Source organism: Petaurus breviceps, unplaced genomic scaffold (genome assembly GCF_028583685.1).
Source record: "Petaurus breviceps papuanus isolate PSGF00001 unplaced genomic scaffold, PetGlider_PUasm1.0 186, whole genome shotgun sequence".
In the NCBI taxonomy this organism is placed as follows: domain Eukaryota; kingdom Metazoa; phylum Chordata; class Mammalia; order Diprotodontia; family Petauridae; genus Petaurus; species Petaurus breviceps.
In genome coordinates, this window is record NW_027185798.1 from 1,885,537 (window position 1) to 1,910,955 (window position 25,419).

General features: G+C 51.2%; 1 protein-coding gene across 4 annotated transcripts in view; it reads left to right on the forward strand.

Annotated features, from left to right (window-relative positions):
• Positions 1–25,419, forward strand: part of VPS8 (VPS8 subunit of CORVET complex) — a 173,246-nt gene that overhangs the window by 146,908 nt on the left and 919 nt on the right. For 3 of the 4 annotated variants that reach the window (XM_069089353.1, XM_069089352.1, XM_069089354.1), the window contains exons 45-46: positions 4,824–4,877; positions 23,958–24,038. In XM_069089353.1, coding sequence (XP_068945454.1) covers positions 4,824–4,877; positions 23,958–24,038 — 135 coding nt within the window. Of the gene's footprint in view, positions 1–4,823; positions 4,878–6,335; positions 7,291–23,957; positions 24,039–25,419 lie in introns of those variants that run through there. The other variant, XM_069089355.1, reaches the window with a different exon arrangement.

Here is a 25,419-nt window from a genome sequence, read left to right on the forward strand (position 1 = left end):
TTATGATCTCCAGGCATCATTTTCTGTTAATGATCCATAGCACATCGCTTGTTTGTTTTCTTATATCCTGTTCTGGCTAATTTATGGTTTTATTTTATATCTGTGTAGCCAAGTAGGACTGTTGGTGCAGTGTCTGTTTGGGGGGATCTTTCTGCTCTAAGAATAGATACTCCCCATTATAAATACATTAGCTGGGACATTCAGTGGTGAGAAGTGTGGTTTTGGTGCTGGTAGCAGCACCATTTCACGGCCCAGGATGAGTGCACTTTCCATTGGATCTGTCCTCAGCCTCAGAAGAGCAGGGAAGTGATAGTTTCTAATCGATGTAAAGGAAAGTGCCTTGGGAATACCTCGTCCCTGCCCCAAGGGCAGCATCATGCCACCTGGAGACACCCAGTACCGATGGTCCAGGGATTAGGAAGTAGACAGATGGAGGAGAGGAGGCCCCAGCAGCCCACCCACCTGGAGCCCAGGCCCTGCCAGTTAGAGGAATCCCCAGAATCCATCCTGGGCTCTGCTCCAGGGCCAAGGGGAACAGCGGCTGCTTGGACTCTTGGAAATGGGATTGCGCCACACAATCTGTTTCACCCAGAGCATGAGGGAAATGCCATAATGCTTATTCAGGGAATTCTTTAATAAGTTATGGGCTGTGGTCTCACAAAGAGGCTAGCCTTTGACCAAATAAGACAGCCAGGTGAAAGTGGGCCAGGCCTCATCTCAGTTTCCTCATCTGTAAAGTAAGAGTTCAGGCTGGATGCTGTCTCCCGCCTTAGCCCCTGGGATTCTTTTTTGGGGTCTCCACTCAGACAGCAAGGGGACAGCAAGCTGGGCCCAGAGCTGCAAAGCAGGCTGGATGCCTTTGGGAATGACACCAGCAGCCCAACATAGTGGAACAGCCCTGAGCTCTGGGTTCGAATCCCCCTGCTGGTGCTTGCTACCTTGTGGGAAGGTCACAGAAGCTCCCTGGGCGTCCTCATTTTCTTCAGGAAGGGGCTTGTAAAAGGAGGGGCTTGGACCTGATAGCTTTGAAGTCCCTTTCAGCTCTAGACCTGGGGTCCTGTGACTCTGGAAATGACCCCGAACCTTGCTGATCACCTGGTGCTCAGCCCTGGCTCCTGAAGACCACCGCTGATCAAAGTCACCGCCTGGTGCTCAGAGGGATGGACTCGGGCCGGACGGACACAGAGGATTTCTGGTTATGGCCAGCGCACCGATTCGCTTGGCGGTGCCTGTCTGATGTATGGGCTTGCTTTTCCTTTTTCTCCTCCAGTAGGGAAGAAGGATAGAAAATAGATTTTGGTGGATGATATTGATTTTTTTAAATGACCCCAAGCTTCTCCTTACAACAAAGGCCCATCCTGTTAACACTGCTCCTCTTTTGATGGTTTTGTATGGTGATGAGTCATAGAATCTCAGCCTCTGAGAAATTAAAACGGAACATCTGCCCCAGCATTATGAAGAGCACATGGTGGGCATCGCAATGAGCAGAAAAGATAAAGCCAGAGCACTGGCAAGGGCCAGGGGTACCCAGGGAGGTCCCCTGTGTGCCAGGCACAAGAGAGCCCTTCCCCTGAGCAGCTTACGGTCCAACGGGTGAGAACAAGTGACACGCAAGGTAAATAGGAAATAACAAGAAGTGACTAGCTCAGCCCGGGCACATCACAAGCACTACGAAGCTTAGAGTTAGCGTTTTTATTGTGATGGTCCTGAGGAAGTGTGAAGCGGGCTTTGATGAGGGACCTCCAGACACAGCTCTCTGCAGTTACCTAGAACCTTCACTGTCCAGGCTCACGCCCATCTCTAGGCTCAGCAGTGTTAAAGGGCTACAGATCTCATGTTCATTGTACTTTAAACCAAGCTGTCGATTTGGGTGGGAGCCTGCCAGGGGACAGGGAACTCTCCTAGTGAGCTCCTCGACCATCTGGAGACTCTTGGTCCCAGCAACGGTCTGGGCAGACAGTGGTTTGAGTCCTAGGTTCCAGATGTCATTTGAAAAAATAAATAATTGTCATTATTCTTAAAATTCCACAGAATTAAATAGAGCAATTCAGCGAACATGCTGGATTTGAATGATCTACAACATTTTAACCAGAGCCTGGGCAGGGGAAAGAAGGCTGGAAGCACCCCTAGCTTTCAGTCCTGGCTCTGTCTGGGGAACCTTGGGCAAGTCATTTGCCCTCTCTAAGACCTAGAGATGAGCTCATCTTTACTCTCATGTGTAAAATATAGAGCATTTCCAGACAGAAAACCACGTTCTGCCCTCCTAGCCAACCCCATCTTCTGGGTAGCACAAGGGCCTGAAAGGCACAGCTGAGCAAACACATTCCCACTAAGAGCATGTTACCAGAAGGATGTGCACCTGCCACCTCATAGGCTTGCTTGTCTCCAACTAAGGCTGTCCGGTGTGCAAGGGAGGCCCTTCTGGACTGCTCTCCCCTCCCAACCACTGAATGCCAGCCCTCCCTTCAAAGCATCCTTTGTATGGACAGGAGCACGCTTTGTTTTGGCCTCTCTGCGTGCCAGAGGAGCTCTATCTTCCAGTCTGTCCCCAGGCCTGGCACATCGTATCTACTTCCTAAGTGTTTGTTTGAAATGGATTGGATTGAATTGAATATTGAGATCATATAAGAGTTAGTGTTTGACGTGATCATGTGGATCCATTTTGTTCAGAGATCTGTTGTTATTAACCAATAGTCAGGCCTAGAACTGGGACTGATGCGTCCCAAGGTATTTGCCACTTTGTCCGGATGTCCTGGATGGAAGATCCAGTGGAAGATTCCTCGAGAGAGGAGCACGTGACATGAGAATAACCGGGCCCAGGAAGAGTCTCCCCAGAGCAGGAGCATGATGTGGGCCCCCCACTGCACTCCCTCTCTGGGCCCTGGGGCTTGGCCCTGGTTCTGCACACAAGCAGAGATCTGACCTTCCTAAGCCCATTCGGTGGAATGAGAGGAGTGGGAGCAGACGGCAAGGTGGTCCTCAGCACTCCATTTACTGACACCGGCACTCTCCCTGTGTGCATGACTGCCCATCCTGCAGCATCCCTGTGTCTGAAGTGTCAGGACCATGGCCAGCAGAGGAGGCAGTGGAGAGATGCACGCGTGGGCTAGTACAGCTTTCAGTAAGCCTGCCCTCGTCCATTGTTTCAGCCCTGGCTGGGATGAAGGAGCTTCCCACAGTGGGGTGGGAGAGCGGGGGTTTGTGGGCTTAATTCCAGTCTTCTCAGAGCTTGAGCAGCCACAGGAGAGACGGGAAGCAGAATTCCCTGGGATCCAAGCCCTGTGCTGCTGTTTCTGCAAACAAAGACCTTGGTCACCGGAACTGTTGCCAAACCATTTATTTCCCCTCCTTTCTCCCATCATGGATTTGTGAGATTTATCTTTTTAATTTAAACGCCAGATGTTTATATTTACCCCTGTGAAATTTCTGGGTTTTTAATCTGGGCCCAGCACTCTAGCCTGACAAGGTCATTTTTAATCCTGATTTAGCAAACATTTGTTAGTCTCCTGCCCCTCCCCGGGCAGGCCCTGGAGCTGCACAGAGAGATCTAAGTCATTCCCTGCTGACCAGGAGCTTTCATTCTCCTGGAGGGATCCAGCGGGTAAAGAGGCAAGAGCGGATTCAAGAGGGGGGGGCCGGAGCAGCCTTGCGGGAGGAGGAGATGCTGGCCAGGTGTCAGAGACAGCTTGTCCAGAATCCAGTATGGCTGGATCAGAGTCAGGAAATAAGACTGAAATGGACTTAAAATCTCTGAGACCGTCTTCTTTTTATTTTTTGCTTTTTTTTTTTAGAGGGGCAATTTGGGCTTAAGTGACTTGCCCAAGGCCACTTGGCTAGTAAGTGTTAATTGTCTGAGGCCATGTCTTCTTTTTAAGTGGACCCCCCAGTGCTTAGCACAATGTAGGCTCTAGTTTATTGGATCGGATAGATTACAATAGCCAACAGTTACACAGAGCTTTGATTTACTGAGAACTGCTTATAACTCATCACTCTTAAGTGGTCCTCACCACAACCCTAAGAGGGTACTGTTCCGTACTCCCATTTTACAGATGGGAAAACTAAGGCTGAAAGAACTGGTGAGTGCCTGAGGCCAGATTGAAGCTCTGGCCAACATTCTCCTGTGGACAATAGGGAGCACAGAAGATCTTTGAGCAAAGGTTTGGGGAGGGAGGGCAATGGCTTGACAGATCAGAGAGGGGCCTGGCTAGAGGTGAGAAGATTCATTAGATGATGTGGAAAGAAAAGCAGCAGCAGAATTCATTTTTTGTCATGTGCGACATTAATTATCCCTTTCAATGCAGTGTTCTCTGAAAAACTGGTGAGCGTCTCCCGACTCCTCTGGCTAAGAACAGTAATAGCCAGTGTTAGTTGGAGAAGTGGGGAAGCATGCCTCCTTCCTTCCAAAGGCACAGTACGTGCTCCTTGTGAATGCTGGTTTTGCTGAACTGTTTGTCTTTGTTATGAGAGACAGCCCCCTGGGTAGGAAAATGAATCTATCCAGAAAGGACTATGATTGTAAAAACAGAAGTCACTTGTAAAGCCACCACATGTGGAGACCACTGTCCACACCATCATCCAGGCCTGTTTAGCCCCTAGCCCCTTCACTGAAACCCTTCTGAATCTAATGCTCCTGGGTTTCCTCCTTTGCTGGTGTCTCTGATCCTCTCAAGCTCTCCAGGGCACACGGTGGGCCTTGGGCCATTCATGTTTAATGCAAAATGTATAAAATGCTTTAGGGCCTCTCAATTACTCTTGTTCTCCCCATATTCCTAGAGTTTTAGTCATAGAAAACTGAAGCATAACAAAATCCTTGGTTTTTATAGGTGAAAATGTCTCCTTCCTCTTCTTCACCCCGAGGAGATTCTGCTGCTAAGAAGGTAGGTTCCCTTCCTTTTTCCATTCCTAAAACTTTTATTCTGGTTATGTTAACTTAATACTCACGTTCTTAACAGTTATGTTTGGCTTGTTCATGAACTTTCCATAAGACATCAAACAAAGCTAGCCATCATGTCAGCTTGTTTCCCTATTAACTGTTTTTACAGCACATGCATGTTGGGCCAGTACCAAAAAAAAAAAAATCACAAAAGCAGAAAGCCTACAAAAAGTTAAATCCACACGGTTTTGTTTTGCTGCAGCTTCACTTGTGTGTTTGTTCTGAGCTTGCCTGAACCATCTAAATACCAACAAAATGAGTGTAGCAGGAATAATGAAAGCAAATAGCAGGTAACTTTACAAATAATGGAATGTGAACCTTTTCTGCCCTTCTCCCAAGTAAACTGACTGGGTTAAAGCTTTGTCTTAAGGAGCGTTTTTGCATCTTTAGTCATGAAAACATACATGCTGGATACCCACGGAATTCCGTATCTCTGGGCCATCTGTATCTCCCACAGCCTGGAGGGCTCCAGCCCTAAAGTACCCACGGTAACTATACTGTGGCTGGAGCCAGTCGTCCCTTAATCCCCTGACCAGCTCAGGCCAGTGTGGAGGCAGCTTTCTTTGCTCTTTTAACACTGGCCCTGTGAAATCAGAATGAACCCAAAGTCGTCCATATACTAAACAGGTAAGTCATGTATAAAAACTCCATGTCCCTATATTGGCCACCTCAGATGAAAACAGGTGAGTCCCCAAGTGCTAACTGGCTCCACTCCCCTAATATTAAACATAAAACCATGTGAGAAATAGAGAAATCTGAGTACAAGTAGCACAAACCTATCAGAAATCATAAGCAAAAACCGTTTGTGGGACAACGTGGATGGCCAAGGGTCACTTTAGACTGAGGCAGGTGAAGCTGGGAGGCTGGTCAGCTCCCCTCCCCCCTCCGCCTCCGCCTCCGGCCCTGGCCCCGGCCCCGGCTCTGGCTCCAGCCCTGGTATGTCCGACACCCACAGTGTCCAGTCATCTCTCGGCAATGGCATCATCAGTGTGCTGTCTGTGCGATCCTTCACTTGCTGGATCCAGGTGGCAGTGGCTCCGTCCAAGCTGCCTTGGGCTTTCTCTGGAGGGGCCGACAGGTCCAGGCTTATCAGATGCAACGGCTGCAGCTCCTTTGTGCTGATTTCAGATACTTGTGATCGAACCACTATTCCTTTCTCGTTGTCACCAGTAGCAACCTCAGCTAGATAATGGCGGCCAGCTCCTTTGCTTTCTAAATAGAAAATGTTGCTCTCTGCCTGTGAAGTTTTAGGAATCGAGAGAGATTCCTAAAGGAATCTTTAAGGACAGCAGGACAGACAGAACAGAATCATCAGAGGAGAGCAGGACATCATTGCGGGAAGCTCTTGTTGGGTCTCTGTGTTTCAGCTGGTTTTTCTCACCTCCTTCATCTTTTGAAACAGCCTTCCAAGATGACCCTCAGGCCCCTGTGGCATGTTTGTAAGCTCCAGAGAGAAGATCCCTCTCCTTGTGCAGTTACAGACTTCATGCCGGCTTCCCCAGCCTCATGTCTTTCAGCCTGCTGAGAGCCCTCTGTACCAGCGCATTTTTATCTGCAACTGAATGTTCTATGCCCAGAGTGAGTGGTGGTGGAAGGATGGGTGGCTGGGGGCTGAGGCCCTGTCTCAGCTCACAGGCTCCAGCTGTTCCACCCTCACTCCCTTTTTCAAGCCATAAAGCAAATAGCCCACTCCTGTCCCCATTTACCTTTTTTGTCTCTTCCATTAAAGTCTGTGCCAAATGACATCAGTTTTGCAAATTGTCCAAATCCTACCAAAGGTGCCCGAGTAGACACCTTGGTGGCTGGATGCTTCCCTGTGGTGGCTTGGGCCCTCTTGGGAAGCCAGAGCCTGAGGGTGGTTGGAGCCAAGTGCTTCCCCAAGGCCAAGTCCAGGAGTGTGTCTTGCTTCCCTCTTTCTAGACAGTCTGTCCATCACTAGCTTAAGGTGGTCTCGGTTTTTGGGGATTCCCTCCTGTGGTCATCCATCACACTCCGTGTGGGTGGTCCTTGTCCCCTGCCCATGTGTTTGTGTTAGTGCTGGGGGGCGCTCCACGCATCAGAGGAATGGATGACTCATGCTTTGTGGTTCTCTTCTTCTGTGCAGTGAGCGCCTTCCCGCACTGGGCTGGGGCATTCTGCCTGAGGCAGACGGGGATGACCTGTCATGCCCCGCCCCCCCCCCCTTGGCTTCTGTGGTATCTCCTCCTCAGTTCTTCTCCCACCTTTCAGTGCCTTTTCTAACTCTCAGTTTCATGATTCCCCATGACACATGCTTGCTGTGTGTTTGCATTCGAGGCACTGTGCCTAGGTGCTGGGGCGAAGAGAAGAGCTAAATGTGGCCTGCCCTCAAGGGGCTTATGTTCCTAATCAGGAGCGATGAGGCTGGGCCGCGCCTCCCTGGGAACCTGTGTCCAAGCTGTGTCTCAGGATTTGTGAGGGGGAGAGGAGGAGGGAGCACGTCTAGACATGGAATGCCATGGACAGAGGGCAAGTAGCAGGCCAGTCCATCACAAGGGGAAGGAGGATGACATAAGCCTGGTAGGGAAGGGTGGACTGGGCAGAGAGAGCCCTTAGGAAGCTATTGCAGTCACTCAGACAAGACGTGATACAGATCTGAACTAGGGTAGAGGTTGTGTGAGTCTTGGAGGAGAGCATGGATGCAGGCTGGTGGCAAAAGCAGAGTCAGTAAGGCTTGGGGCCCCCAGTGCAGCTCCAGGCTCGTCCTTCCTCCTCACTCTGGATTCCATCTCCTGGGACAGGAGCAGGGCCCATTGAAACACAGCCTGGTCTGGCTGTGAGCCAGTGAAGGAGCAGGGAGAGTGGGGCTGGGGGAGGAGGGGCCTCCCAGAAGGGGGTGCCTGGACCCGCCTCTGACATCCCAGGCAGAGCCCCGTGACGTGTCCAGCCCCACTGCACTCACCGCCCAGCTGTGGGACAGACTGGACCCTCCTCTGATGTCCCAGGCAGAGCCCCGGGGCATGTCCAGCCTGCTGCACTCACTGCCCAGCTGGGACACTCACGTCCCACTGGGACAGCTCTCGGCCTCAGTTTCATCATCTGTAAATTGGGTATAAACATAGCCCCACCACCCAGTCTATTGGAGAATCAACTGAGAGAAGGTATAAAAACTTTTTTTCACCTTAAAGCACTTCTATAGATGTTAGCAAGGAGGAATGAAGGTTCCTAACTTGGGAGATTTGGGGCACAGGAGATTCCAGGAAAGAGAGGAAGGGGCACTTCTAGAACAGAAAGCAGCCCCTCACAGAAGCCCCCCTGGGGAGGAGGGGATTGGTAGATCTGCTTTCAGACGTCTCCAGACTCACCTTTCCAGCCTTATCACCACCTTCACAGATAGGAGTCTGGCCAGATTGGATCCCATTCGCTGTCCCCTTCTCCCCCTGCCCTCTCCCAATCTTTGCCCATACTGTTCCCCTTTGCCTAAGACAGACTGGCATGGATTTCTCCTTCGAGGGCCCATTTGTGAAGCTGCCCCCTTTCGGGGCCTTGCCCTGAATACTCACTCCTGGCTCAAACGTCTAAAGCCGTTTCCCTGGCTTCTCCATGCTCCTCTGTGTCCCCAGTGCCTAGAATAGTGCCAAGCACACAGTAGGTGCCTCCAGCCATGCTTGGTGGTCACATGAACACTTATGGGATGCTGACCATCCTCAGTGCAGCGTTGGTCCCTGATAGCAGGCGTTGTGGCACGGACCAGGATGGCCTTGTTCTGCTGGCCCATTTATTTACAGTTGCTGTTTGAAAGCATTTTGGTTTGTGTGTCTTTCCCCACCTACAAAAACACAGTTGAACAAAAGGCAAACAGACCCACAGCTCCTGGTGTATTTTCTCCCTCGTTCTTTCTCTGATAATTGGAGTGTTTGGGGATGTAGGTGCTCTCTCCTTGGCCCCTTTACAATTCCATCCTGCATCTGCGAGAAACAAAGAATTGTAGAACAGAAATACCAACTTGCTTGTTCTGTTGGCTAACAGCAGGTTTCTTCCTTCAAAGGCTCTATGCCAAAAATGTGGTCCCTTTTCTCTGCCTTGGATACTGTCTCCACTGAGACTCCTCCAAAAGGAAAAAAATAAAAGAACAAAACTAAATCATGTTGACAGAGAAAAGAAGCTCGTGCTCAAGCTGATGTTGGCTCGGCGGAGATCACAAGGACATTCAGGGGCTGAGGCAGCTTTGGGCCGTTTCTTGCTTCTGGATCCCAGTGAAATGCCATTGTCTGATGCACCCTCCTGTCCTGCTCTCCAACCTCCAGCAGCCCTGTCTGACACACAGAAAGAGTCAGCCAGAAGCTGGCCTCCAATGGGCATGAAATTGTACCTCGATGGCAAAAGTGTTACCCAAAGTGGGTATTGACCTGGCGATGTCTTTGGCGAAAGTCTTTGACCCAGAGACCCCACTGCTCACACGGGTTTTAGAAACTTGCTCAGGGTTGCACAGCTAGTTGGTCTCAGAAACAGGATTCGAACCCAGGTGAAGCCCCAAATTCTACTCATACCACCCTGCCTCAGAAACACTGTAACCTTCCTTGACCCTGAATGGAGCCAAGAAATCACATTCTCTCCCACACTGGAGGACGCTGGTAGGTTTGGCCTCGTGACTCACCAGGGCCAGAGGAGGGATGGAGTTGGCAGTGACTGATGCCAAAGCCGCAAGGCTTCCCAGCCCCACAGGAGCTGCCCTCGGAACCCAGGGCTCCTGTCTCCTTCCTTGGGCTTCAGGGACAGCCCAGGTGAGGCTCTGTCTTTACCTCAGTGGCCGCCAGGATCCTCCTGGGGACCCCGGGCCAAGCACGAGAGAAGGAAAACCCATGGGGGCGGGGTGGGGTGGGGGGCACACTACTAGCAACTGGATCATGTGCTGGGTGAATGATAAGCAGAGAGTGAGAGCCGTCGTTCTCCAGGACGGTGTGTGTGAGAGTGTGTGTGTGCATGTGTGTATCTGTGCGTGTCTGTGTGTGTGTGTGTGTATGTGCATACACAGCTGTTCTCTGAGGTTGCCACTGTTCTCACCTGTGTCCCATCTCAGCACACGAGTCAGCCCCTGTGACAGCAGACCCTTAAGAATGTGTCTGGGTTTGGGGTTTTTTTTTGAGGGGGGGAGAGGTAACTAGCATCTGATGGTCTGGAATAAGTGAGACTTTGTGCTGGCTCACCCACCACGGCCCCGCTGTCTGTACCCCCTGCCCCTGCCCTCCATTCTCACTGTGTGATTTCACCCCCCTCCTGGTCCTCTCAGGGCCCAGCTCATTGGGCATCTCAAACACCTGTGCAGGGCACGTTCCCCCCCTCCCCCCTCCTAATCTGGACGGCTGCTTTCTGGCGCGATATCTCAAGGGTACGTGGTTTGATCAGGTCGATACTGCAAGGACAGCGGTCTCAGCCCATCCCCAGCTTCTTAGCCATTTGTTAGTCTTCCTGTGGCCCCAGGGTTCGTTGCTCTGGAGCCAGCCTGGGGATGAGCCTTTAGCTGAGTCCTTAGACAATGAACGTGTAGTCTCTAGCCAAGCCTTCCCACGTTGGGGACCCCAGAGCTTGTACTGCACTGGCCTCTCCCCAGAACTCCTTCACTGCCACCTAGGTGGAGGATGCTTCCTCTGTCAGCTTCATTTCTCCTTTTTGTGTGGCTAGACCAGCCTTCAGAGTGACTACAGGTCTGGCGATGAAAGCTCTACAGGACTGCGGGGTGTGGGGCCTTCAGCAGCCTCATACAGATTCCTTTTGCATGTGGACTTTGTTATTCTGTGTCTGGATGGAACGAGAGATTCCAAGGTGTCCTTCTGCTGTATCAAGTAGAAGGTTTTTGTAGTGAAAGTGTCTTCTGGACATCTTTTATTCAGTTGTGTAATAATTGAGATGAGGTTGACTGTGGAACGGCCTCTGCTCTCTGCTCCCTTCTGCGCCATGTTGGGGCTTATAGGTTAGTCTCATAAAAATGTCCAATGCATGAGAAAGTCAACAGGTATGTGTATTGGTGGTTGTTAATGTCCTTTTTGGGTAGTTGTTAATACTAAGGGCCAAGGCTTCTCCCGAGCCACTGTCAAATGCCTGAAGAGCTGAATCCAGCGTCCTCAGAATCCTATCACTGTCGGCACAGACGTGGTCTGCTCCAGCTCTGTTTCCCTCCTTTGTTTTCTTCCTTGTCTTTCCCGCATCCTCTGGAAATGCACCTGGGACCGTGTTGTTAGAGTCCCACGTCCTTGGTGACAGAAACTGCTGCAGCCGTCCTCTGCTTGTCATATCTAAACCTCTGGGACTTAGAAAGGCCTCCTGCCAAGGGGGATGGGATTTAAGTTTCAACTTAAAGGAAGTCAGGGAAGCCAACCCATGAACGTCCCAGGGTCAGGAGACAGACTGTCGCAGGCAGTGGACATCAGGAAGGCTAGTATTGCTGCATGATGTGACAGAGGCTCGTGCTGAGGAGATGGTCATGTGAGTAGAGATAAAGGAATATCTACAAGAGATGTTGTGAAAGGAGAAAGAAGAAGACTTGGCGGCATATCAGATACAGGGTGAGTGAGACTGGAAGTGAGGAAAGGTCAGGGGCTACAGAGATAATGTAACAGTAATAGGCGATGTATGTGATATTCATGTACTATCCTGATGTGTAGCATAATATATATTATCTACAATATATTGCATCATGTTATGCATGTTATATATTGTATCGCATAACGTATATTAACAGGGAAATCCTTTCCATATACTTATGTATGTGTTGGTGTATTTATGTTTGAATGTGCATTTGTGTATATATGTGTGTACATGTATATGTACATATGTACGTATGTTTGCATAGAGCCCCCATGGGGCTCAATGACAAACCAAACAAGAAGCCCGATGAAATGCCAAATGAATAAGAGAAGAGGGTGCGGGGTCCAGCCTTAGGAGACACTGCTGGCAGAGAAGACTGAGAGGGGCTGCTTGTTTCCATTAACACAGAGTCCATTCCCTTTTTATAAAGTTGGGGCTTGTAGCAGCAAGCACCCCAGTGTCCCCAGGGTGCCTGCTCACACAGGTTCTTGGATCTGCTTTGATAAAGGAAAGCAACTCAAAATGGGTTAACAAGCCTACTTTAATCAGTCAGACATATATCGTTTACCTTGTTCAGGGGAAAAAGGTCAGCACCCCGAACTTCAGAATATACAGGCAGAATTATCAAGACAGAAACAGATCAAGTAGACAGCTTTCCAAACTGTCCAACCATTACATCCATACCCAGTCAACATCTGGGTTTCCACATTTGGGTTTTTCAAAGCCGGAGGACTCTCAACAACGGCTTCCCAGAATTCAGATCAAATCACAGAACACTTCTCAAAGTGAGTCCCAAAACAAAGCCACACATCAGGGCTTATATAGCCTTCTCCTGGCTCAGAGAATGTAACAACCTTATTGACTCACTGGCCAATCAAGAAGTATCTACTGAAAAACAAGCCTCCCACCCCAGGCTTCAGGTGCACTTTAGCCTAGGGGCAGGGAAGATCTTCCAAATTTGCATTCCCATTACAGGGCTGCTCAACATGTACAGCATCTCCTTTTTCTTTTCTAGAAGCAGCTATTTGTGGCGCGTAGATGAGAGTCTTCTGCATAGACTGTCTCAGTCTTTGGCCTCCTTCATTATTTGTGAATCATATTTTCCAGCATTTTTCACTGACCTTGCCAATTTCTACCTTTTGCCTTGAAGTCACTGAGTAACAAAGCCTGGTGTTTTATATTAAATTTGTGAGCTCTTATCCAATTCTTTGTGGGATTTCTCTACCTCTTCATCCACTGCAGCAGATGTTGGTGCATAAGCTGCTGTTATTTGCATGGTGGTCTTATAGAAAATCTCTATCATAAGCACTATTATATAAGATGAGCAAATTCCAGGAAATGATGCTTCTTGTTGCCTTTGGATACATGATTAAAAACTAATTCCACCGATTCCCCCGCTTGCCTCTCAGGGCCATCCTCTGTGAGCCGTCTTTCCACTTGGCTGCAATTTCCTTTGGGTTCTGGTTTTATATAACAAAACCATCAGAGCCGAGATGACTCAGCCACTCCTGGTGTACATTTCCTCACTGGTTCTTGGACCAAGATCTCACATGGAGCATTCCAGCAGCTGAGTGAATGTTGTGGAGTCTGGGAAGCCCTAGGATTCCAAGTATCCCCCTTCCCCTTTGGCTCACTCATCAAGCTCTTTTCTTAATTACTTTTTCTCAACCTGTACATTTGTAGCAAAGTTTATTGTGGCTATTACTGTGTTTTATTTACTGATTCTTATCAGATGCTCTTGTATCAGTCCATGAAATCTAAGTAAAATTAGTTTTTTTTTTTTTTTAAAGGGAAATGGAGGGGGCCAGGCAGGGCTGAGCACCAGCTTGTCTGGGTCTTGCTGCATGGGTGGCTGTGACCAGAGACTTCCTTACCAAGCGGTCATCATACTGGTGCCGAGCCTCCCTGTACTCAGGCCAGTCTTTGGAAAGCAGACTTGGGAGGCTGCAGGGACAGTACTCAGAGCTTTTCCAGCCCGGTGAACCTGGAGGGTCTATGCTGGCAGAACTCAGGATCCCCTTTACTCCAGTCTCCATTGCCTGCCCCTTCTCTTATCACCATTAGGATCATCCATTTAGAACCAGAAGGGACCCTGGGGTCATTAGCTTAAACTCTCATTTTACAGATGAGGAAACTGAGGCCCAAAGAATAAAACTGACTTGTCCAGTCACTCAGGTTCTAAGTGACAGAGGCAGGATTCACACACAATCCTCTGGCTCTAGAGGCAGCATCACACTCATTTTTCTGTTCATAATCAAAATCCAAGCCAGCCTCTGGTATCCCAGGGGGTCCTAAAGCAGAGATTTGAGGCTACTTTCTGGTGCTTCTCACTTAGCCGTGGGTTCACCCCCTTGGCCATGGAGGACCCTTTCGGCTCAAAGTCTGTGAGCTGAGCCTTGAATTGCCTTCAGAATCATCAGAGGATTTCAGTGGACTGCACAGAGTGTTCACCATGAGCACACTTTATTTTCTCTTCTTCTTTGAAAATCCTTCATCAGCAGATACTAAGCAGACCCCCACTCCCCCGCCCCATGCTGGACAAGCTGGCTGCTTGCAGAAAACAAACACAGAAAGTGGTACTTCTGTTGAGATGAAGTGACCTTTAGCAGTCAGCCACAGGGGATGGATGGCCGGCAGTGGTTTTCTCCTGAGTCTTCTCTGAAACCAGCCAGACTCCACCACTTTCTTAAGGAGCCATGTCAGACAAAGGGTTCTCTTAGACCCTACTTCCATCGTTCCCTGGGGGCTAGGTGCTTAGGAGATGCCAACACTCAGTGTAGGCACTTGGGAGGAGCACTGCCTTTTCATCAGTGTGGCCAGACTTGGCCCCAGCCCTTCTTTGTCCTGTAGCAGCTCTTGAAGGAGCCCCCTGGCAGGCACAAAGCCTGGAAGTCACCTCTTACTGCCTGAAAGTGTTCTCCTCCCACGGGTTTGGACCTGCCCTCAGGAAGGGGCAAAGGCTCTGGCAGCAGCGACTTTGCTTTTGTTGAGAAGGGGAGGAAATCCTTTCTAAACATGATAGAGGTGAGCCTGCTAACTGTCATTACTTCCCCTCTCAGATGCCACTCATGACTCCCATGGATCCCAACCTTAGGGAGCTGATTTCTGTCTTCTGAGTAATGGTGAGGTGACGCCACCAACATCATCAGCAACACCAGGATTCAGATGAGTGTCAGTCAGCAAGCATTTATTAAACACCACTGTGTGCCAGGTGTGTCTCTGCCAGCACTAAGCTTACAGAGACCAAAAAGGGGGCAGTTCCAACCCTCTAAAGGAAAACAGCAGGTGCATATATAAGTTGGCACAGAATGAATACAAGGAGTTAGGGTGAAAGGCTGAGGAAGGGTGCTTCCAGTTGTGGGAAACAGGAGAAGCTTCATCTACTTGCATCCCAAATAAATGAGACCAATTCTCAGAAGTAGAGGTGAGGAAGGAGCGTAGTCACTGGACGCCAGGGCAAAGGCACAGAGGTGGGAGGTGGCTTGTCCAGACATCACGTGGTCATGGTGCCCCAGGTGCCTTCAGTTCTGTCACAGGTGGGCCCTGCTGCTGATTTTGTTGGGGCTTGAAAAAGAAAGGAAAAGGTCTCACAGCACTTGTGTTTCCATAACAATAGAAAGAAACTGCTTGTGGTGTCAGCTAGCCAGATGTGAGACCTGCTGGCTGCTAGTCAGTACAGAGAGGAAAAAAGGCCAGGAAGCTTCAGACTTCTGAGGGTGTACCAGTGAGAGCTGGCCAGCAGTGGCAGCTGTGGAGGCCCCTTCCTGCCCTAAGACTGTGCAGAAGCATATTCTGGTGGTAGAAGGCAGAGGCTAGCCTTGATACCTCCTTTGTTTCTTCCCTGCAGGTGTCTGGAACCACCCATTTCCCAGCAGGAGAAGGCAGAACTCCCTTCTGTATGGGAGGCATAGTGTCTGTCCTTGGACTCTCTCTCCTTAGGATGTTCTTTCCAAACAGTGTTCAGATGTCTCCCCAGGACCAGAGGGTAAATGGAATGGAGGGCCAGGCAGGTCAGGCCCAGGGGTGGCTGCTGCCACACTTTCTTTGAGGCTACAGAGTACAAAAGCAGGACCAAGGAACTGGAGTTCAAAAGAGCTGGGCTTTAAATCCAGTGGCCCAAAGTGGAGTGGGCTGCCCTCTGGGATGGCAAGCCTCCGTCCTTGCAAATGTTCACACAGAAGCTAGATGAGGGCTTATCAGGAATGCTGGAGATCAGGAGATGAAGGGAGGAGAAGGGAAGGAGCATTTATATGGCACCTGCTGCATGCCAAGCACCGTACTAAGCGCTTTACATATAATCCCATTTGAGACTTGAGTGAGCGTGTGGACCAGGTCACTTTCCTAGCTTGGGATTCTCTGAAAACACCTCAGATAAAGGCTGTTGGCGAGGAGCATGGCTGGTACCCAGTGGCTGCTTTGTTGGCCATGTTCAGTGCCTTGAGGTCACTGTCCATCCTGCATTGAAGATGGCGCTGCCAGCACTATCATCTCTGCCCTCGGCACATGGTGATGCCTTATGTCACCACCTTCCATGAGGGACACCAGGCTCACTGGAAACTTGCTCAGGGTCCCCCTGATGGAAAAGTTGGTTCTCTGAATTGTAACAGCAGATGGGAAAAGGTCAAATGTGCGGAACCTCTTCTTTTTCCTTAATGGTGATAACGGTTCTTTTCATCTGTAATTGGACTCTTAGCTCCTGGCTTGATGTGTTGGACGCCTACGGCCCCTAGCAGATTTAGCTGTTGGTAGATGAAGACTTGTGGCAGTGGAGGGTGGAAATGGGCTGTTTTCTCCCACTTAGGGAAGAGGCTGCTTAGGCTGGATTGCCGGGCTCTGTGACTTTCACTGAGGAGTTGAGTGAGGTCACCTGTGTTTATTTTCTCCTGGGTCTTTGTTTGCCTGCAGCTCCATTCTCCCAGGCAGCCTTTGGACACCCTGGGACCCACTTCATTCGTCAGCCTGACCTTGGAGAGACAACCTGTGTCAGTGCTGTCCTCTGGGTCTGCTCTGCCCCAGCCTCTGAGATCAGGTTACGCCAGGCTGCTGCCCCTGGCAGAGCTCTCACTGATGGAGCTTTCAGCAAGCAGACAATGGATTTTTCCTTCCAGCAGAGTGGGTAGAGAGAACCACTGACAGCCCATTATCCTTCATTAAGGCCTCTGTAGTCCCTCTTTCATGCATCGGACAAGTACAGGGGCCTTCCCCTGTAAACATTGAAGGGGAGGCCTGCTGGGTGCCCTCCTCCAGCCCCTTCTTTCAGGTCCCATCACTGGGGCTTTTCTGTCCGATGCCGTGACCCTCTTCAGACTTGATTGTGTGTCCCAGATGTGAATCTTGCTGGCTGCTGAGGCCTCTGATTCATGCGTCTATTCCTAAAAACCCATTCCAGCTCCCGACGGGAGCGCACTGCTGGCTCAGGGTCTCTGTTAGTCTGGCTCATCAGTAGTCCCTTAGAATGGCTCGTGAAGAGTACTGAACTGTTGTCCAATGCCTGCTTTCTCACCTGCCCCTAGGGAAGCCAATCAAGGCATTTTTTCCTGTTCATTCAGTGAGCAATTATCAAGCTCTGGCTGTGTGCCTCCGTGCCTCTGTTTCCCCAGCCATTGACTAGAACTGTCCCAAGTCCAGATCAAGAGCTCAAAGGGGCTCAGAAGCCACTGAGTCCAACCCCCTCGTTTTACAGATGAGGAAACTGAGATCTGAGAGGAAATACCATCTAACCTAAGGGCACAGCAGTTAAGAGCCATCAGAGGCAGGTTTTGAGTCCATGTCCTCAGTTCTCCAAGGAAATCTCTCTTAGACTTCGGAAGACTCAGCAGGGGTAGACAGGACAGCTGTCCTCAAGTACTCAGAAGACTTCCGGGCAATAATAACTTGTTCTGTCTGGCCCTGGAAGGCAGAAGCAGCAGCTGTGAGGAGGTGTTACCAAAAAAAGCAAAGGCAGGCTTTGTGAAAGCAGAAGGGCCTCCCTCCAGAGGGATGCCTCTCCCCTGGCCCGGGAAGCTGAGGCTGTGACTGCCGTGCAGGTGACAGCTGGGCTGGCCGATTCGGTGATTCCTCGGGTGTCCATGCACTTGGATGAAGGGAGAGCCCAGATGCCCCTATCCAGTCATCAGAGTAGCTGCACAGTGTCTGGGATGGAGCTTATTGCTGAAGCACGTTAGACAGCTGGGGTTTGCTTTTATTATAATATGCAGTTTTCCTCGATTTGTTCTGTATTCTGTTGCTCTCTTGTCATACTCTTAGGAAAAGTTTAAGCTAAAAAGGCCTTGCGTGTCCAGATCGTCCTCTGAAGTGGGCCCAGACCTTCCAGCTCCTTGGCGGGTGCTGTGTCTCCTGTGGCTCACAACACAAGGACGGGCTCTCGTGGCTGAGCCTGGCCTGGCAGCAGACTGGTTCCTTCCTTCTGGGGCTGTGCTATTATCGGGTGCATGTCACTGATTATGCCTGTGATGGAAAAATCATTAAAGAGCTAGACTCTCTGCAGGGCTTTTTGTCATGACTTTTTTTGTCATGACTGCTCGGAGGAAGCGGCTTCTGTCAGGGTAATTGTTTGAGTTTTCTTTGTAAGTAGGCAACAGCTGGATAATCAAAGAAAGGCAGCCTTAATCACACCTACCAAGTGGATGCTTTCCAGGTTTGCCTTCCAGCCTTCGAGCTGCCTCTCCCTGCCCTGTGGTTGTGTAAAATCTGTGTGGTCCTGAACCAGCCCACCCTGCCAAGAAGAAGGCTCCTGTGTGCCGCAGCTGGTCAGCTCCTCTTGGACCAGGCCTCTTGGCTCCTGTGATCCAGACGGGCACCTCCTCCCTCACTTCGAACCCGAGAGCATCTTCTGGGGCACTCAGCGTTCAGGTGCCGGCCTGCCCAGAGTCACACAGCCGGGACCTGCACCCACGGACTCCGGACTCCAAGGCCTGCCCCCATCCCACCGCTCCTGGCCACTTCTCTGGCCTTCCATGCTGTGCTATCATCATCTGTGAAGGTGCCTGGAGGCCATGGGGGGTCCTCAGAAGTGGAGGCTGGAGTCCCATCTCAGCGCCTGATGCAGTCACCTTTATTGTTATTGTTAATGATTTCCTGCACTGTCCTTGCTTCTACAGCTGATGCTGACTAACAGAAATGCCTCCAGCTTGGAGTGGGGGCAGGGAGGCTGCAGCCACCAATTATTTCTTAGTCTTTTTGCCAGGTTGAGGTTTCTCTGCCCGCGAAGAGGGCTGTTGAGATGGCTGGCATCTTCTCCGTTACAAATCTGATGTTTTTTGAAACAACAGACAAGATGTAATGAGTTTGACCATAGAATAGTATCCGTCTGAAATGTAGGCTGCAGCCTGCAGTTGCCTAATCAGTTAAAAAAACAAACGTCTGTCTTTAAGCACAATAAAAATCAGCTTTTCACATCCGAGCTGGGAAAGCTGTCCCAGCCAATACGCCCTCCCATGCACCAGGTCAGACCGTGCCGCGGGCCCGGAAGGTTGGCAGAACCATTTGGAGGCAGGATTTTACTTGCAGATTGCACATGGAGCGCTGAGTCAGTAGAACGCCAGCCTGCGCTTGGATGTCGTGGTCAAAGAACAGGCCGCATGGTCAGCACCTCGAGATGGCGACTTTTATTGTTATCATTCCTCTGCTAAATGAGTGGGGACCCTTAGCAGCAGGGCTAAGGACCGTGGAAGGGGGGGGGGGGCAGCCGTGCGGCTCCCCCCCCACAATTACTTTAGGTTGCCTTTGTATGTGTTTAGTGTTCACTGACCCATCCAACTATACCATATTCTCCTGGCAACCAGGGACTTTCTGCCTTCTGTATTCATGTCCCCAGGACAGTGCTTGGCACTTAGTAGGAGTTTAATAAGTGATCAGGGACTCACTGAATTCCACTTTCACCCTGTGTGGCCGCATTTGCTCCAGGAAAGGTTCTTGGCATGTTGCTGGTTTTTAAAGGGCCTAGGTCCCCATTTTCTCACCCCCCCCCATTCTTTGTCATACCGAGAGATTCCCAAGTACACAAGTACACCAGGCTGAGGCCCAGGGAGCCAGAGCCATGGAGTGCAGCAGAAGGAGGTGAGGGCTGGGAAGCAGGATTGGAGTTAAAATCCCAGCCCTCTGCTCTTCATCCCCTTGTGGCCTTGAGCAGTTGGTTTAACAAGTCAAGTCGACAAGCAGGTGTTATCAAGTGCTGGGCTAAGCCTGAGGAGGTGGGTGTTGATGGCCTCCGAGGGCCCTCCTGGCTCTGGGATTAGAAACCTGGGAGCCCAGAGCCCCCAAGGCAGGATAGAGTCCATGTTCACAATGACAAAGCGCCTTGAAGGGATTCTCACCCTTCTGACCCCACAGCTGTTGTTTCATGACTTGAATGACTATTCTAACAGGGGAGGCTGATCCTCCCAAGACGTTAAAACCTATACTCTGACTTGGTTTGACCCACTTGGTGAGTGAATGCCCAAGAAGAGATGGCCTCCAGAGGCCAGCTCAGGAAATAGGTCATCAGAACTTGGCCTTCAAGCTGGTGCCAAAGCTGGACGAGCTGCACAAAAGGGCCGGCGGATCCAGAGGGACAGGATTGGATTTCTTTTCCTCCTGGCTGATGTCATTCCAGCTTTCCCTTCCACCACATCCCAGAGTCACTGAGCTCTGAAATGTGCTCAGGGCTCTGTGTTAGCCCAACAGCTCCTCTCCCTCGGGGCCTTGGACATCATTGAGACCTCATTTTCCACCGGATTTGCTCTAATGCAGTGTGTGGCAAGGTCACTGGCGGGCTGTCACCGCTTCTGCCCATGATGCATGGCTTCCGTTCAATTTTAAACTCCTATCACTGGGCTTAATTACATGGGAAGAAAGAAAGAGAGATTTGCTAGAGAAGATAGTGTCAGATGTCTTTTCCTTCCCTTCCAATTGCGAAATTGCCTCTAATCCCACCCTGGGCTTGGGGTTTGGGATGATCTCAAAGTACTGGGAGAAATATATTCTATATATTGATTTGCCAAATGGAGATTTAGCTCAAATCATGCTGCTTCCTGCATCGTTGTCTAGGCATGATTCTGATTTGGCCAGTCAATTATTCTGGGCAGCGTTCGTGGACAGAATCCCTGATTTCCCTTTCTGTATCCTCCTGAGTCACCATGGCCAGGGTGCAAGGGTGTTGCCCTCATTTGCCCCTGATTTTGCAGTGTAATCCATGATTAGCTTTTAATTACAGTAATACCTTGTTCAGAATTTTAATTTCCAGGATCCTTTCCCACCAATTTTCTCATAGTTTCCTTCCAGCATCCCTTGGAAAAAAGACAAAATAGGTGATATTCCTGTGCTAAAATGGGAAAGCCAGCCCCTGAAATCAAGTGAGGAACCTAACGAAACCCAGGGCTTGGTACAGGAGGGCTGCAGACCAGAGCTCTGCAGCCGTGGCCCCCTCTCTTTCATCATCATCATCATCCTTATTGTTAACGAGCGGTCATCAGCATGTTTTAAGATCCAAAGAGCAGGGAAGAGGGTTGTGTCAGAAAATGTGCACTCGTATACAGTTTTCATATTTTTACAAAATATGTCTAAAAAACAAAAACAAATATATCTACACGTTAGAATAGTAGTAAAATTGCCTGTTTATACCGTCCTGCATTTTTTTTCTTCTGTGAATTTTTTGAAAAAGATTCCATTAATGCCCTTTTTTTCCCCCATGCCTGTCCCTAACTCAGCCCCCGCTCCCCTCCCTTGGGACAGAGGGTTACAGTAAAACAGCCTTCTTGAGCCAAAGCTAAGGACGCCCGTCCCCGCGTGCCCCGTGGCGCTCAGAGGTGCCTGCTGTCGCTGGTTGTCGGGTCATCATGGCTCTTGGTCTCCCGGTTCTTGCTCATTTTTCTCTGTGCCGGTGCATGCCAGCCTTCCATACATCGAATGCTGAAATGAAACTCCATTCCATCCATAGGCTGTGATTTGCTAAGCTTTTTCCTCGCCCGCCAAGAACCCGCTTTTCTCCTTAGAGTCCCGTATACTGCTGATGTTGCTGCTGTCCCCTACTACCGGGTACCGTGAGGGACGAGCAGTGGCTTCTCCAAATCTGTGGTCTCTGAGTGAAGGGAAGAAAACCCACCTTCCTCGTCCACACTGTCCCCTGACTCAGCCTGTTTGTCTGGAGGGGCCGGTGGCCAGCCTTTGGGCCTGTGTGTCAAGATCTCCAACAAAAGGAACAGAAGCAAACGCTGCTGTTCCTGAGGGGCTGTCGGTGGGATGTTTCTGTTCCTGGCTGAGGATGAGACCCTCTTTCCCACCTCCCCCTGCCCAGGTGACCACCACCCCTGCCAGCCCCATTCTGCCCACACCGTACAGCTATTAGGCTGGGCTTCCTAAACATAGCAAGGGCGTTGGCTGCTGGATGTGCTCACCCTTGTGTGTCTTTGTTTTTCAGAAACCCAAAAGCTCCCAGCTCCCAGTTTAGTAACTTATCATGAGCTTAATTGGATCCCAACTGTTCTAAACCCTGACTCCTTAGGCTTTCTCCCCTCCCCCCAAGCTATCCTGGAGCTTTTGGGGGCTCTTGGCCCCATCTTTTCCTCAGCCATTATTTAGACTTCAGGTGTTAAAACAGCAGAAAAGTGTCTGATAATTGCTTTAAATACCAGCTGCCCCCCAATGCACACCCTGAGCTCCATCACTCCTGCCTTCACCTAGAGCTAAAGCCCCCCCCCAGGCTTCTCTTTCCCTTTTTCCAAAATCCTGAATGGACTCTGAGGCACCTGGTCTACTCCAAGCCCGAATGGGAATTCCCAAATGACTACTCCCTGGGCTCTGGCCCCCCAGGGCTCTGACTCCCAGGGCTCTGGCTCCCTGGGCTCTGGTTCCCCCTGGGCTCTGTCCCCCATGGGCTCTGGCTCCCTGGGATCTGGCCTCCATGGGCTCTGTCCCTCAGGCTCCTCACTTCCTCTCAGAAGTGGCTTCAGGCACAGCTGCAGGTGAAGCAGTGTGGAGGGTCTGTGTCCATCCCGTCTGTCAGCCGTATGCTAAGGAGTCATGAAGCTCCAGCGTACCTGGGGATCCCACAGCTTTGTCTTCCCAGGGATTCCCCTTGGAGAGTCCAGCCTTCTGACTGGTGCCTCTGGTGGACTGAGGTTACCTAGAGGTTTGGGTAGGATGCACCAAGGGCCTGCGTGAGGGCCCTTCCTGGGGAGGACAGACCCTCCTGCGGTCCCAGATCCATCCCTCAGCAGCAACTCGCCTGCCAGCTGGTCCATGAAGCTGCCTCTGCTGAGACCCCCGGGTGCTACCCAGAGGGTCACCACTGGGCCAGGAGCCAGGTCATGCCCTTAACACAGAAGACTGGCTCCTTTCCTAGGCCCTCCCTTGTGCATGAACAGGAGGGAGCTGCCTTAGAGGAGCTGGGGTTCTTGAGATGCAGTCAGAGTGTAGGCAAGACCGTCGTGGTGAAGCTTGGGGCCATGGGAAGGAGGACCTGGCTTTGAATCCCTAGTTTGTCCCTTAGTATCTGGGTGGGTGAGTCACACCATGTTTCTTCATCTTAAAACAAGTGGCTTGACGAGAGGATTTGTAAGGTTCCCCTTTCACTCTCTGCTCTCTGACCCCAACGGCTCCAGGATCACATCGGCCCCTTTCTCCCTCAGTTTATCTGCCCAGAGGTTAAGGGCCCACAGTTGTGTCTGCTGGTCAGAGTTTCCTCCCATTTGGGGTACACGTGGTTTAAAAGGGCCAGACTGAGTCTGGGAACGGGTCTCTTGGGGGTCCCAGTTGCTGCTTAGTCCCTGGGACATACACATTTATGTATTCACTGAGCTGTGTGAAATGTAAACTCCCTGAGGTCAGGAACATTTGTTCCCATCACTGGATCCCAGCATGGAGAACCTGGATAAAACCTCAGTTTCTGCATCTGTACAATGGGGCTCACGGCCCTTGGTCCACCCTATGTCACGGGAAGCCACCGAGCACTATGGAAATGGGGGGAGGGGATGATGTCATTGCCCTGGTTCCTGCTGTTTGTGGGGTTCCCACTCTGTGACCAGGGCTGAGGCTGCCTGGGGTCTTCTTCTGAGCCCCCACACTCCCATCCTGCTTGCGGAATTCATCCTGTCATCCGCTGGGAGAGTCGCCTGGTGCCATATGGGACAGGCAGGAGAATGTAAGCCCCTTGAAGGCAGGGCCCGCACCCCATGATCCTCCAGGCCATCCCCCACTGTGGAGACAGTGCTTAGGCCCCACAGGGCACTGAGGGAAAGCCTGTGGGTTTGGGGGGCTGCGGTGTGGCTCTGCTTTGCATTCTGATTTCCCGTTGTCGGTTCCTCCTAGGGCTGTGGCTCATGTCCCTGCACTGTGTCTGTTTGTAGACTGGAGGCTGGGACATGGGCAGAGGTACCAGGGGTATCCAGTGCCATGCCCCCCCCCACCATGGCAAGGACAGGCCACAGAGAAGGGAGGGCGCCCCTGAGGGGGATGGGGCTTCGGGAAGAGCTGATTAACGCTTCTGTCCCCTTTGGTTTCTCAGACCCCGTCAGAACCGGGACTGGATCCCCAGCAGATCCAGGCTTTCGACCAGCTCTGCCGCCTTTATCGGGGAACCTCCCGGGTATGTACTGATTCTTTTCCTGCTTATCTTTGATTTCTGTCCTTCTGATTTATTGTTTTGGAAGCTTGAGTTCTGTCTCTGGCCTCCTTCCCAGCTTAGAGAATGCCACAGGAAATCCAGCCACAAAAACATCCCCTGGCTTCCAGTCCCAGCTCTGCATGACCTGGACTTCAGCATCCTTGTCTGTAAAGTGACGGGGATGAAATCAGCAGATGTGGGTGCAAATTCTGCCACTGCCACTTAATACCTGTGTGACCTCAGTCAAGTCACTTTTCTTCCTCTGGGACTCAGTTTCCCCAAGGTCCCTTCCAGCTATGACCCCCTGCTCTCTGATGGGGGCAGGGGGTGTGGAGGATAGCTCAGTCAGAGGGTAGCACTGTGAGCTAGGGGAGTGGAGGGGCTCCTAGACCCCCGAACACGGCATGACTGACCAGGGGGCAACTCATGAGCAGCCCTGACTCAGCTTTCCCTTTGGTGGGCAGCATTAAAGGAAGGACCATCAAGGTTCCAGGGAGGGCTAAAGAAGTCCCGTCTTACTACAGGGGTCACTCTAGGTGACCTCAAAGGGCCCTTTCTGCTTTGAGCTTGAGATCCTTGGATCCTGCCCCCTCTCTGTGGTCATCCCTGGGATGAAGGAGTGGGCTCCCCTGCCTCCAGCTACACCCTCTGCTGCCTCCACTCCAGACACGGGCTCCCATCCCGGCCATTTGCACACATGGCCGTGGCTCAGCTAAAGGACCAGGCTTGGCTCAGAGCTTGAGACCCCTGTGGGGGAGCTGTGGTCAGCCACCCAGAGCCTCGAGCAGGTGGGCAGGGAGGCCCTGCCAAGGAGGAAGGGGATGTCAACAGTATCAGGAGAGTGACCTGCCCTGGCCAGTTATCCCATGACTGAGAATGTAGCCCCAAGGTGGGGTAAAGGAGACAGGGCCCCCCATAAACGTCTGTGTCTAAGTGTGACAAACTGGCACCCACTTGAAGGCCTGGTCCTTTAGCTGAGTCACAGCCACGTGTGCACATAGCTGGGATGGGGGAGCGATTCGTTGTTTGATAGAAGGTTCCATAGACCAGTGTTTAGGCTCTTTGGGCTAAGGGAGAGGAGGCCGCTGAGCCTTCCTGGGGGCCCCCTCCCCCCCTGCTCTGTGCTCCCCCCAGAGCCAGATCTCCTGGGATAAGGGCTGGATCCTAACCTGGCTGAGGGCAGGCCCGACCAGGACCCCCCCCCCCCCCAGGCCCAGGGTGAGGCCACAGCAGGAAGGATCCGAGGAGATGAATTATTGCTAATGTTTATAAAGCCCTTTGAATGAATGAGGGAGGGAGCAAGCGTTCCCTAAGGGATGACTCCCCCTGCCATACCCTGTGCTTGGTGCTGGGGTCACCAATA